This window comes from Nicotiana tabacum, chromosome 19 (genome assembly GCF_000715075.1).
Source record: "Nicotiana tabacum cultivar K326 chromosome 19, ASM71507v2, whole genome shotgun sequence".
NCBI lineage: Eukaryota > Viridiplantae > Streptophyta > Magnoliopsida > Solanales > Solanaceae > Nicotiana > Nicotiana tabacum.
The window spans coordinates 97,607,158-97,620,974 of record NC_134098.1 but is presented as its reverse complement, the minus strand read 5'-3'; the positions used below and the strand labels follow the sequence as shown (position 1 = coordinate 97,620,974).

The 13,817-nt window shown below is 35.0% G+C and overlaps 1 protein-coding gene across 1 annotated transcript; it reads left to right on the top strand.

Annotated features, from left to right (window-relative positions):
* Positions 1–8,213: 8,213 nt before the first annotated feature.
* LOC107827921 (pectinesterase 2-like) lies at positions 8,214–10,329 on the top strand. Its single transcript, XM_016655154.2, has 2 exons — positions 8,214–9,134; positions 9,530–10,329. Exons 1-2 carry the CDS (start codon positions 8,255–8,257, stop codon positions 10,216–10,218), a joined length of 1,569 nt encoding a protein of 522 aa, XP_016510640.1. The 5' UTR covers positions 8,214–8,254; the 3' UTR covers positions 10,219–10,329.
* Positions 10,330–13,817: the final 3,488 nt, after the last annotated feature.

Sequence of the window (13,817 nt, the reverse complement as noted above, 5' to 3'; positions counted from 1 at the left end):
CGAGCCAAAGGTCGAGGAAGACCACGTGGTGCAGCCAAAGCACCTGCACGAGCTGCTGCAGCAGAGCCACCGGTAGCTCCAGTTGGAGAGCAGACACGTGAGACGCATGTTACTACCCTTGCACTTCAGTAGACTCTTGCCCAGTTTTTGAGCATGTTTGGCACTCTAGCTCAGGCAGGGTTGATTCCACTTGCTCCTGCCATATCTCAGGCCGGGGGAGGAGCACAGATTCCCACCCCCGTACCCCAGAGCCACGGCCCCATGTTGACCATGCCCTAGAGGTTATACCAGTGCATCCAGTTGTCCCAGTTTGGTTTTAGCGGTTTGGCTTCAGAGGATACTTAGGGTTTTCTTGAGGAATGTCACTGTATCCTCCGTACTATGGGTATTGTGGATTCTAGTGGGGTTTCTTTCACGGCATTACAGCTTAGAGGAGTGGCCTACCAGTGGTGGAGGGCATATGAGTTGGACAGTCCGGCTGAGGCAGCTTCACTCACTTGGACTCAGTTTTCAGATATGTTCTTGAGGGAGTATGTTCCTCAGAGTCTCAGAGATGCATGGCGCGCGGAGTTTGAGCAGTTGCACCAGGATTCTATGACCGTGTCAGAGTATGCGATTCGATTCAGTGATTTGTCTAGGCATGCACCAGCCTTAGTTGCTACTGTTCGATAGCGGGTTCGCCGATTTATTGAGGGGCTCCACCCTAGTATCAGATTCAGTATGGCCTGAGAATTGGAGATGGACATCACATACCTATAGGTGGTGTTAATTGCTATGAGATTAGAGGGTATGCAGACTCGGGAGAGAGAATAGAGGGAAGCTAAGAGACCTCGAGATTCTATCACATATAACAGTTCTCGTGCCCCAGCTACTGCGACTAGAGTGGAGAGGTACCTTGGATCATGTTCCTAGCAGGGTTGTTTCATTTCTTAAGGCTCAACGAATGGTTGAGAAGAGGTGTCATGTGTATCTGGCCTATGTGAGAGATGTTAGTGTTGATACTCCTACCGTGGAGTCAGTTCCGGTAGTAAGGGAGTTTCCCGATATATTTCCAGCAGATCTTACGGGTATGCCACCCGATAGGGATATTGACTTTGGCATTGATTTGTTACCGGGCACTCAACCCATTTCTATTCCACCATATCGTATGGCCCCAACAGAATTGAAGGAATTAAAAGAGCAGTTACAAGAGCTGCTTGATAAGGGGTTTGTTCGGCCCAGTGTATCGCCTTGGGGTGCTCCTGTCTTATTTGTGAAGAAGAAGGATGGTTCTATGCACATGTGTATTGATTACCGCCAGTTGAACAAGGTTATAGTGAAGAACAGGTATCCATTGCCACATATTGATGACCTATTTGATCAACTTCAAGGTGCCAGAGTGTTCTCTAAGATCGACTTACGTTTAAGCTATCATCAATTGAAGATTCGGGAGCCACATATCCCAAAGACTGCCTTCAAGACTCGGTATGGCCATTATGAGTTCTTTGTAATGTCATCTGGGCTGACCAACGCCCCAGCAATATTTATGCATTTGATGAACAATGTATTTTAGCCCTATATTGACTCATTCGTCATTGTGTTTATTGACAACATTCTGGTGTACTCCCGGAGCCGGGAAGATCATGAGCAGCACCTGAGGACTGTGCTTCAGACTTTGAGAGAAAAGAAGTTATACGCAAAATTTTCAAAGTGTGAATTCTGGTTGGATTCAGTAGGATTTTTGGGTCATGTGGTAACGAACAAGGGGATCCAGGTAGATCCGAAGAAAATTGAAGCAGTGCAAAGTTGGCCATACCGTCACCAGCTACTGAGATCCGGAGTTTTCTTGGCTTGGCGGGGTATTATCGCCGATTTGTAGGGGATTTCTCTTCTATTGCTGCACCTATGACCAAATTGACTAGAAGGGAGTTCCATTCAGATAGACCGAGGAATGTGAGGAGAGCTTTCAAAAGCTCAAGACAACTTTGACTACAACCCCGGTATTGGTATTGCCTATAGGTTCAGGTTCTTATATTGTGTATTATGATGCGTCGCGCATTGGTCTCGACGCAGTGTTGATGCAAGACGGTAGGGTGATTGCCTATGCTTCCAGACAGTTAAAGGTACATGAGAAGAATTATCCGATCCACGACCTTGAGTTAGCAGCTATTGTTCACGCCTTGAAGATTTGGCGGCATTATTTGTACGATGTCCATTATAAGGTCTACACCAATCACCGGAGTCTACAACATATGTTTAAACAGAAGAATCTTAATTTGCGGCAGTGGAGGTGGTTGGAGTTGCTTAAAGATTATGACATCACCATTCTTTATCATCCCGGGAAGGCCAACGTGGTGGCCGATGCCCTGAGTCGCAAAGCGGAGAGTTTATGCAGTTTAGCATATCTACTGGTAGCAGAGATGCCTTTAGCCTTGGATGTTCAGGCCTTGGCCAACCAATTTGTTTGATTGGATGTTTTCGAGGCTTGTGTGGTTTCTCAGTCTTCTCTTTATGATCGTATTAGAGAGCGTCAGTATGATGATCCATATCTGCTTGTCCTTAAGGACACAGTTCAGTACAGTGATGCCAAGGAAGTCACTATTGGAGATGACAGTGTATTACGGATACAGGGCAAGCTATGTGTGCCCAATGTAAATTATTTGCATGAGTTGATTCTCCAGGAGGCTCACAGTTCGCGGTACTCCATTCAGCCAGGTGCCGCAAAGATGTATCAGGACTTGAGACAATACTATTGGTGGAGGCAGATGAAGAAAGACATAGTGAAATATGTAGCTCGGTGCCTAATTTGTCAGCAGGTGAAGTATGTGCATCAGCGACCGGGTGGATTGCTTCAGAAGTTAGAGATTCCAGAATGAAAATTGGAGCAGATCACTATGGATTTCGTTGTTAGGCTCCCACGGACTCAGAGGAAGTTCGATGCAGTTTGGGTGATTGTGGATAGATTGACCAAGTCAGCTCATTTCATTCATGGGGTTACTACTTACTCTTCGGAGCAGCTGGATTAGGTTTACATTCGCGAGATTGTTAGGCTTCATGGCATACCGGTATCTATCATCTTTAACCGGGGTACACAATTTACATCACGGTTCTGGAGGGTCGTACAGGGAGAGTTGGGTACTCGTGTGGAGTTGAGTGTAGCATTTCACCCTCAGACGGACGTGCAGTCCGAGCGCACTATTCAGATACGGGAGGATATGCTTCTTGGTTTAAATTGAAGATTTGAGGGTCGAGTTGATGTCAGATTTTAGTAAATATTTTATGGTTGGACTCGTGGTTGAATGAGCCTTCGTATTTTGTAACTTTTGTGGGGTTCCGAGACGTGAACCCCACCTGCAATTTTTGGGTTAAATTTCGGATTTTGTTAGAAAATTTATATTTTCATATGGAAATTATTCCTATAATTTGTATTGATTGAATCGAATTAATTATGACTAGATTCGAGCCGATCGAAGTCGAAAAATCGAGGAAAAGGCTTATTACTTAACTAATTGAGCGTGGTTTGAGGTAAGTGACTTATCTAACCTTGTGTGGGTAAAATTTCCCTTAGGATTGGTATTGATAAAAAAATTTAATGTGTTGAAAGTCGTGTACACAAGGTGACGAGTGTGTACATGAGCTAAATGTGGAAGATTATGTCTTTAAATTGTGTAAATCACTATTGCATATTAATTAAATTATTTTATTCTGTTATATTTATCATCATTAATATATTTTCGTATTTTAAATTTGCCCGACCTATTCCTGCTAAGTGTTTTACCTGTTTAGTTGAAACTCTATTTCTTTTGTTTTGTGCATTATTTGAAGGTTGGATTTCTTAATTTAAATATTATTAAAATAAAATATTTTACATTTAAAATTTTGATATTAAGGCAAGGTGTTTAATTTTTAAAATATTATTTTTGCTTAGTTATTCATTCCTGAATATTTTGTGAGATGTTGTACTCATTGTGATTGAGCCGTGAGCTCCTTATTGTGGAAAATATTCTTGTTGTTGATTTATTTTGGCAAGTTGAAATATTTGGGCACTTGAGGTGCAGATTGTGATATATTGTGATATTGATACGCATGCGGTGGTATAAGGTCTGGGTGTTAAAACGCATGCGGTGAGATAAGGGTGGCTTGATACGCGTGGCTAATACGAGAACTACTAGAAGTCATGGAGTGCGATAAGGGTGGCTAAAACGGGAGATGCTATTTCGAAAAAAATATTTTCTTTAAAATTAAATGTGAAGGCTCCCGCGGTTATATAAGGAAATGAGATATTGTGAATTTATTTATGATTTGGGACTACGAGGCGGTACCTCGGGAGTGTCCTTGTTGATATTTCTTTATGGCTGCATTTGCCTTTGGTTATTTTGGTGATTTTCTTAAAGTTGTAAATTTCTGTTTTCCTTCCGCGAGGTGTTATTTGCTCTTATTCTATGTAGTTAAATTGTGACATGCTACTTGATTTATTCTCATTGTCATTTTTATTATTATATTGTTAAACTTTCTACCCTGTCTTTTATTATTCTAGTAGGGCCGAGCTGGCCTCGTTAATACTCTACTGAGGTTAGGCTTGGCACTTATTGAGTACCGCTGTGGTGCACTCATACTACTCTTCTGCACATCTTTTTGTGCAGATCCAGGTACTTCCTATCAGGCCAGACATCAATTAATTAGACTGTACACTGAGACTTCAAGGTACATCTGCCAGCGTACGCAGGTCCCGGAGTCCCCTTCTATCCTTATTATGTCGTTTTCCTTATTTTCTTTAGACTCTAATGTACAGAGGCACTGAGAATAAATTCTTAGAACCCTTTGACTTATTCTTACCGGGTTTTGGGAGTTGTGATTATTTAAGTTACCGTTCTTATTTATTTCAGTTGTTATGAATTGAGTTTCATATTTATATTCAGTTATTCCGCATATGATAGGCTTACCTAGTATTAAAGACTAGGTGCGATCACGACATCCTACATAGAAAATTTAGGATCGTGACAGTCTTATACTATATATTCCACGGATACATTTTATGTCCACCAATTGTTTCATTTGGTATTATCTTTATCACGATATGTCAAAGGGTGTTATCAATATACTGCTGAATAAAAAAATGAAGACAATTGGCAGTCTTTGGCATGCACAACAATAATTTGGTAGCCATACGAACATTTAGGTCTTAACTTATATTGATAATTTAGTTTATGATGTTTGTGGACTTTATCTGTTGATTTATTGCAGAACTTTTGCTATGCCATTTTTGTTAATCTGTTCAATTACTATAACATGATTCTTCTGGTATCTTTCTTCAATTTAACAAATGTCCCAGAATTGGAAAAAGAAAGAAAATACTTCTTCCCTAAAGAGGAAAGTGGAAAATTTCTAGTTATCTAATGAGTCACGTTTCCTTATAGTTGGCAGTCAAATACAGGCTAAGGTACTTTTTCGCCGTCAAAATAGAAGGTTGTTTACTTTTCTTTTATGTCTTTTTGAATTTTCGGACTGCTTTTTATATGTGGTTTATCAGGCAGCAAATACATTTGGAGAAAAGAATCTGGCAGTCAAAAACAAAAGTATAGTGAAACTACTTGCCCATTGCTACTTGAAATTGTACATAACTCTAATTTCCCCTCCACCCGACGCGTTTGTCGAGATAAAAAGGGTTTAGGGATTAATTCTCGCTCAACTTTGTTTCAATATCACAAAGTAACTCAATTTCGTTTATAACTTAAAAGACATTCAACTTTGACCACATCACTTAAAAGTTACATTTGATGGAATATGAATATATTATCACCGAAAAAATGACATGACAAACTTTTAGTTATTTTTTATGCCACGTGAGCAACCACATAAGATTTTAACAACAAATTGGATAATACAATATATGTTGTGCCCGTTCTTGCTTGGATGTGAAAAGTCGTAACCATAATTTTTTTCCTTTAAACATACTAGATAGTTGTACATGAATTATAGCCTGTTTGGCCAAACTACTAAAATCAACTTATTTTGATAAATATTTTTTCTTAAAATTATTTTTCTCAAAAGTACTTTTGATGAGAAACAGTTTGTGGTTGACTAATTAATTTGAAAAACACTTTTGAGCAGCAATTAGTGTCTGGCCAAACTTTTAAAAAGTACTTTTATGTATATTTTTTCTCAAAAGCGCTTTTAAAAAAAGTGTTTTTGCGGAAGAAACTACTTTTTCCTGCCTCTTCTTAAAAATATTTTTTTTTTCTTCCAAAAAATTAGTCAAACACTTAAACTTTGGGGGAAAAAGTATTTTTTTTTTAATAAAAAAATTACAAGTTTAGAGAAACTTGACTAAACATGCTATTAATCACATGGATTACAAATGCAAGTCATAAGAAAGTTCTTTTAAATTGTCATTCTAGCAATATTTTAATAAGGAATACCCACAAATACATGCAGCCTAACCGGGCAGCTTAAACAAAAGAAAGACACAAATATATCACATGGTATCATATGTGGTTGCTCACGTGGCATAAAAAATAACTAAAAGTTTGCTATGTCATTTTTCCGGTGATGATATATTCATATTCCATCAGGTGTGACTTTTAAGTGATGTGACCAAAGTTAAATGACTTTTAAGTTATAAACGAAAGTTGAGTGACTTTTGTAAAATTGAAACAAAGTTGACTGATCACAAACGAAATTAATTCAGATAAAAAGTAGTAGTACTTTTCAATTAAGATTTTTTAATTTTTCCTGTTAATATTGCTTCTGCCATTGGTTTCATTAGTAAATTAAATATTAAGCCGATATTCCAGGAAACATTTCTGCTCTGGACATCAGTTAAATATTTCTCTAGCTAGGAAAACTTTAATTTCGGAAAATTTTCTATTCTATACCACAATTTATTTCCACAGAGAAAACTGAAAATTTGAATCTTTTCCTGCTTAATATGAAAAAAAGAAGTAGAATTACTCGCTAGAAAAATGTTTTACTCAGTTTTAGCATCAGAAATCGAGTCTTTCAGTTAGAACTTTAGTTTTAGCATAACTTTCTAAAGATGATAATAACCAAGAGCAAAGTAGTCGGCATATGCAAATGTTTAGCCGCTTTCAATGGTAAAACAAGCCGTACGGAGCACAACAAACGAAAATTGGCAAAACCAGAATTTTTTTAAATACTTCTCAAATAAATTACATCAAGAGGGATACTAAAATTAGAGTTAATTGATCCTTAGAAAACCAAATTTATCAAAACAATGTTTGTCTGATTATTAACTTTCACCTTATATACAATGTTCGACATTTCAGATATTAACCCCCCCCCCCCCCCCTTTCCAAACCAAAAAATAAAACCAAAAAAAACAAGGCACTAGCAAGGGACTTGTTTGTTTGCATTAATCATGCACTAATATTAGGAAAACAGAACAGTTTTTCTGTCTCATTCTTAGGAATGAAGTGAAAATTAAAGACTTAAATAAACAAAGTTGTGTCAATCCAATCATTACCAATCTCATAACTCATAATTAAGGTTTCAAAGTTTATATGGAGCCTCTTACTGTGGACTTTAACTGTTGTGGAGAAAGAAATAAAATAATGAATGGCAAGAAGTATATATAGCAGGGTAAATGTATTGTCTAATTTCCCATATCAAAGATTCATTCTCATAGTTGAGCCTGTGTTTTATTATATCATGCACCTATGTTTAGTATAATCTGGCTTCCTCTGATTAACAACAAAAAAATTAATTTATTCTCATAATTCATAAAACAATACAAGCTAAGCATAGACATATATAGAAGTGTTCTAGCAAGAGGTGGAGCCACAATTTGAACTTTATGAGATATAAATTCTAGGATAGTGCCATCAGATGTTAGTAATTGGGTTCTAAATATAAGTTATGTACATATTTAGTGGATTTTCTAATACATGATTTGGACTAAACCACCTTCTAGCTCTGCCTAGCTTATTTCTAAACTTATTTTATCTCGTTTCTTCACTCTCAATAAAGTAGTCAGAAATCATGTCCCACTGATAAACAGATTACGTTTTTTCAAAATCAAGAGGCAATTTTTTTAATCAGAACTCCGAACCTTAATACCGAATTATAATGCCAAAATTAGTTGTTACATCTATTATTGTTGTCTGCTCCATTTTATTCCTAGAAATGAAACTTGATGGTACATACCTATCACCTAATCTTTCGTGCCTTGCTATATAAAGGAACCAAAATCCAACCCTTTGAACCACCACATATATGGTTTTTTCGAGCTTTCTTTTATTGCCTGAAGTCCATAAAAATGGCAGAAAATTTGGTTTTTTCACTTTTACTTGTGTCCTATATTGTTTTTCCTACAGTCTCCAGCTACTCTCTAAAGTCGAGGTGTAGCCAAACACCGTTCCCTCAACCTTGTGAATATTTCTTAGCTGATCACAATCGTAAATATGGAGCTTTACTAATCAATAAAAAATCTGATTTTCATAAGATGTCACTGAAATTAGCCCTTGATCGTGCCTTGCGTGCTCATGAAAATACGTTATCACTTGGCTCAAAATGTCGTAACAAGCATGAAAAAGCTGCATGGGCTGATTGTGTAGAGCTATATCAGAATATTATTGTCAAAATCAATAAGACAATTGACCCAAGTATTAAATCCACAGCTGATGATGTTCAAACATGGCTTAGCACAGCCTTAACCAACATTGAAACATGTCGGTCTGGTTTTATTGAACTCGGGGTCACGGACTATGTAATGCCAATATTGATGTCCAATATTAATGTTTCATATTTAATAAGTAACACTTTATTCTTGAACAGGGGATACTATAGTACTGAACCAAGTACAAATTATGAAGATGGCTTTCCAAATTGGGTATCGCCCAACGATCAAACATTATTGCAGTCATCGTCTAATTTGGGCTCTCAAGCAAATATAGTGGTGGCAAAAGATGGTTCAGGGAATTTCAAGACTGTTACTGAAGCTGTTGTTGCTGCTGCCAAGAGGACAGGAAGTGGAAGGTTTGTGATATATGTAAACGTAGGGATTTATAATGAAAATGTAGAGATAGGGATCAATTTAAAGAATATCATGTTGGTTGGAGATGGCATTGGAAAGACGATCATCACAGGAAGTAAGAGTGTTGGAGGAGGATCTACCACCTTCAAATCAGCCACTGTAGGTAAGTAAAACAAAATATAGTAGGTATATTTTCATATTTTACTATTCTCACTTTTTATGAACATTAATTTTGTAATTATCTTTTAGGTGCATGATGATTCGATAATACAAAAATTTTACACCGTCAGCTTATAGCATTAAACACTGCTCAACTACCTAGCTAGTCACTTCATTCTCCTACTAAATTAAAGAACAAAATTAGGAAAGTAAAAAAACAAAGTACGAATATTTCTCAATTTATGATTTTCATGTTTTCTTTTCAGTCTCTTAAAACCTACAATATGCGTGAATAATTTATATAAATCCTGTCTTTTCTCCAGTTATTAGCTCTAAATACGTCTCTCATCTCTGCTAAATTAGATCCTTATATTTTTCTTGTTAACGCCTTAATTCCAGCTGTTGATGGTGACGGATTTATTGCTCAGGGCATAACATTTAGGAATACTGCTGGACCTAAAAACGGCCAAGCCGTGGCCCTTCGATCTGGTTCAGATCTTTCAGTATTCTACCAATGTAGCTTTGAAGGATATCAAGACACCCTTTGTGCCCACTCTCAGAGACAATTCTACAGAGATTGCGACATTTATGGAACAGTCGATTTCATATTTGGAAATGCAGCAGTTGTGTTACAAAATTGCAACATTTTTGCTAGAAATCCGCCTAGCCGGATCAACACTGTGACTGCACAAGGGAGAAGTGATCCAAACCAAAACACTGGAATTTCAATTCACAATTGTAGAGTCACACCTTCTTCTGATTTAAAGCCTTACCAAAACTCAGTTAAGACATATCTAGGTAGGCCGTGGCAACAATATTCACGTACTGTTATTATGAAAACATTTTTAGATAGTTTGATAGATCCAGCTGGTTGGATGCCGTGGACTGGTACCTTCGCGCTGAAGACGTTGTACTATGGAGAATACTTGAACTCTGGTTCTGGTTCATCAACTGCAAACAGAGTAAATTGGCCTGGTTATCGTGTTATTTACAGTGCAGCTGAGGCATCTAAGTTTACTCCTGCTAATTTCATTGCTGGAAACTCTTGGTTGCCAGCAACCAATGTTCCTTTCAAATCTAATCTTTGAACTTTTTTTTTTTACTAAATCTTTTCCTTTATAGCGCACACAGAAGAAAAAAAAAGTCTTGCTCAAGTTTAGAGTTTGTGCGAATGGTTGATATATAATGTATGTCCTCCTTCCTTAAAATATTGCACTTTAGTATCTATCTATACTATATTAAAAGAATGAAGGCCCTTAGCGAAATGTCGTTCATCTTAGCCATGTTCTAATGTAAATTTTGTATTCAAACTTTGAACTAAATACTTACTAAATATATTATAATTAGTATCTATCTATACTATATTAAAAGAATGAAGGCCCTTAGCGAAATGTCGTTCATCTTAGCCATGTTCTAATGTAAATTTTGTATTCAAACTTTGAACTAAATACTTACTAAATATATTATAATTAGTATCTATCTATACTATATTAAAAGAATGAAGGCCCTTAGCGAAATGTCGTTCATCTTTTTACCATTTAAAAACACATTTCACACTGGATAAAATAGTAATTTAAATATTTTCCTAATATATGGGAATGAACATTTAATTATTTTTCTAATATCTGGGATATTGAAATCAACTATAATTCTAATTATTAAAATTTTTTATATTTGAATTATGTGGAGAATCTTTATATTTAGGATTCTAAAAGCAATTAAATTATATTTTATATAGATTTCCTTATTTAAAGCCCATTAATATTAAAGTTGTAGTAAACTATAATATTTTCTTATCATTCAAAACTTAGAAATTAAGAACTCATATTTGTACTGCCTTTTCCGTCAGAATAGCACTACTTTAAAGCTATTAAAAATAGGCACACATAAGCTATAAAAACACAAAACTAGAATACTCATTATATTTAGCAAATCTAAAAGGAACATCAAATTATTAATAAAAATTAAAGAACAATAATTGTAATTTTCTTTTTTTCGTCAATTGAATTTTCTCTTGAAATTTTAAATGATATTAGCCAATTTATTTTTGGACAAGTTTGTCTAAGTATTTTTTTTTAACATGTTGTACGTAAAATGTATGACTCAATTTTAAAATTGAGTTTGAAATGTTTGCTTTAGTTTCTTACAACTTTTTTGGGCTATTTTCCCTGTCTTTTATAATATGACATATTTCAGGTATTTAGATTCTTAATATATATTAGCATAGTAAAATCAAGGGTTTAAATTTTTATCATACATTCACAATTTATAATATTAATAAATAAATTAAAAAAAATAATCGAATAGAAAAAAGACTAATTTATCTCATTTATAAAGATCAATAATCTGTTTTAGATTTATGCAATATGAATCGTGGAATAGGTTAAAATATGAGCGTGAGATGAAAGAGTTGTAATCCCCGATCTATCATTTTGAAAGTGCAAATACTTTTCTTTTGTACTAATGTAAAAAATTTTGCATTACCAAATTTAGTTTTTAATATCTAATGCCACTGAAGGGAAATTTGGAATATTACGTAGATGTTATTAGATTTTATCATGTGAAATTTATCTCGTTATAAGAAATAAAAATAAAAGAGGTGGCATAATTCTCATATCGCAATAGAAGTTTGTGTTATAAGGAGAAGTTCGGAGTGAAGTTTTTGAAATTATCCCAAATTGTACTTATAGATGATGAGTTAATATTAAGTTTTAAATTAATGAAAAAATTATTTTCTTTAATGTTTAAAATAAATAATTAAATTGGTTAAGTAGCAAAAGAATGCAATTCAATTTTTTCCCCCAAAGTTATCATATAAGTAAAAGTTATTTTCAAATGGAAAAAACTCCTAGCATTCATATATTTGTTCCATTAGAAGTGCATTAACGGTGAAAGAATAAGAAATATAGTAAAATCAGTTTACTGTGTAATATTAAGAATCAAATCGATAAAAATGCAAACTTGAAACAATAAGAATGAAACAGTAGAAGACAAATTATATTCTATATGATTGTCATTAATTATTTTAATATTATTATTTTGTAAAAATTTACAAATTGAACTCCCTGTATCTTTTTAATATATTTGGTTGTTTGTTAGAGGTTGTGAGTTCGAGTCACCTCAAGAGCAAGATGGAGAATTCTTGGAGGGAGAGAGCCGAGGGTCTATCAGAAACAGCCTCTCTACCTCAGGGTAGGGGTAAGGTCTGCGTACACACTACCATCCGTAGACCCCACTAGTGAGATTATACTAGGTTCGTTGTTTGTCGTTGGTTGTTTGTTAGAAAATATTAGTTTAATATTGCCACATGTACCTTTTTTCTAAGAGCCATAAGGAAAATCTATCATTCTCAAACCTCAAAAGGCCAAGAGATTATATTTTTAAATTTGTATTATTTGCCAAATCTTTGATCAATCGTGGTAAGTAATTTTTTTTCTTACTTTTTTATTTTTGATATTAGATACAAAATAATAGTAACAATTTTTATAAGATATTCCACATAATTTTAAGGATTTCTATGATGCATAATTTCTTCTTTTATTGAACTAGATAAAGTGGAATTAACATTCTATCAATTTTAGGAACTCACTTTTTTTTTTATCTCAAACACTTTGTTTAATGCTATTTATTTTAATTTTTTAAGACGATATATTTATTGATATAAAAAATACGCGCAAAGCGCGTACGCTAATACTAGTGGTCTTAATAAAACAAACGACATTGCTTTATATCAGTTAAAGTAAAAGAAAGAAATGTATGTTCGAAGAATTTGCAAGTTAGATGGAAAAAGTTCTTTCGCTGAATTTCGTTATCAGTAAAATTGCATATAAAATAACCCATCGGTCCTCTTTCACCGGTACGTTCATTGTCTGCTAAAAGTAACAAAAAAAGGAAATTTGCTTCTTGCATTGGTTAACATTCTAAATAGCCGCCAATTCAACCGCTTAAACTAAAAATATTCGACGGTTATATATATCTTATACCCGCTTAAACTAAAAATATCCGACGGTTATATATATATATATGTGTGTGTTTGCGCGCGCGCGCACGCGCATAGTCCTGTATAATCAATGTACACTGTATAAAAAAAGTAAACAATGAATTCAATTGACTATTTGTGTAAAGGTCCCTAAACATTTCTCCTTAGTACTAGAGTATAAACAAAATAGCCGTTCACCCAATTACTTAAAAAAATAGCCGGCAGAGGTATAATATATGCATGATTTGTATAGTAGTGTATAATCAATGCATAATCTATGTACATGACTAGTAAAAGTGAAGAGTGAATATGACCGGCTATTTGTGTAAAGATATCTCAAAGAAACAAAGCCTATGATGATGATTTTGCAGTGAGAAGCCCATGATTTTCCTGGTAGCCCAATCTGAGGAATGCAAGTGTAGGCTTAAGGCCTGCCCATTTATTAATGGGTTCCAAACCCGCGACATTGATGGTTTCTATATCACAAATCAACCTTTTTAGGTGGGCTTTTCTAGTTATATTCTAAAAATCTAAAAATATGCGGTCTTGCGGATACGATAAAAAAAGCACTAAATCATTCCCACTAAAGTTGGTCTCATTAAAGTGTGATTGGCTGAGAAAGGATGACGATTCTTTATGCTAAAGCTGGTCTCACTACTTGCTTGTTTTATATATGTCCAAAAAGATTAGAAATCAACTTTTTGGATA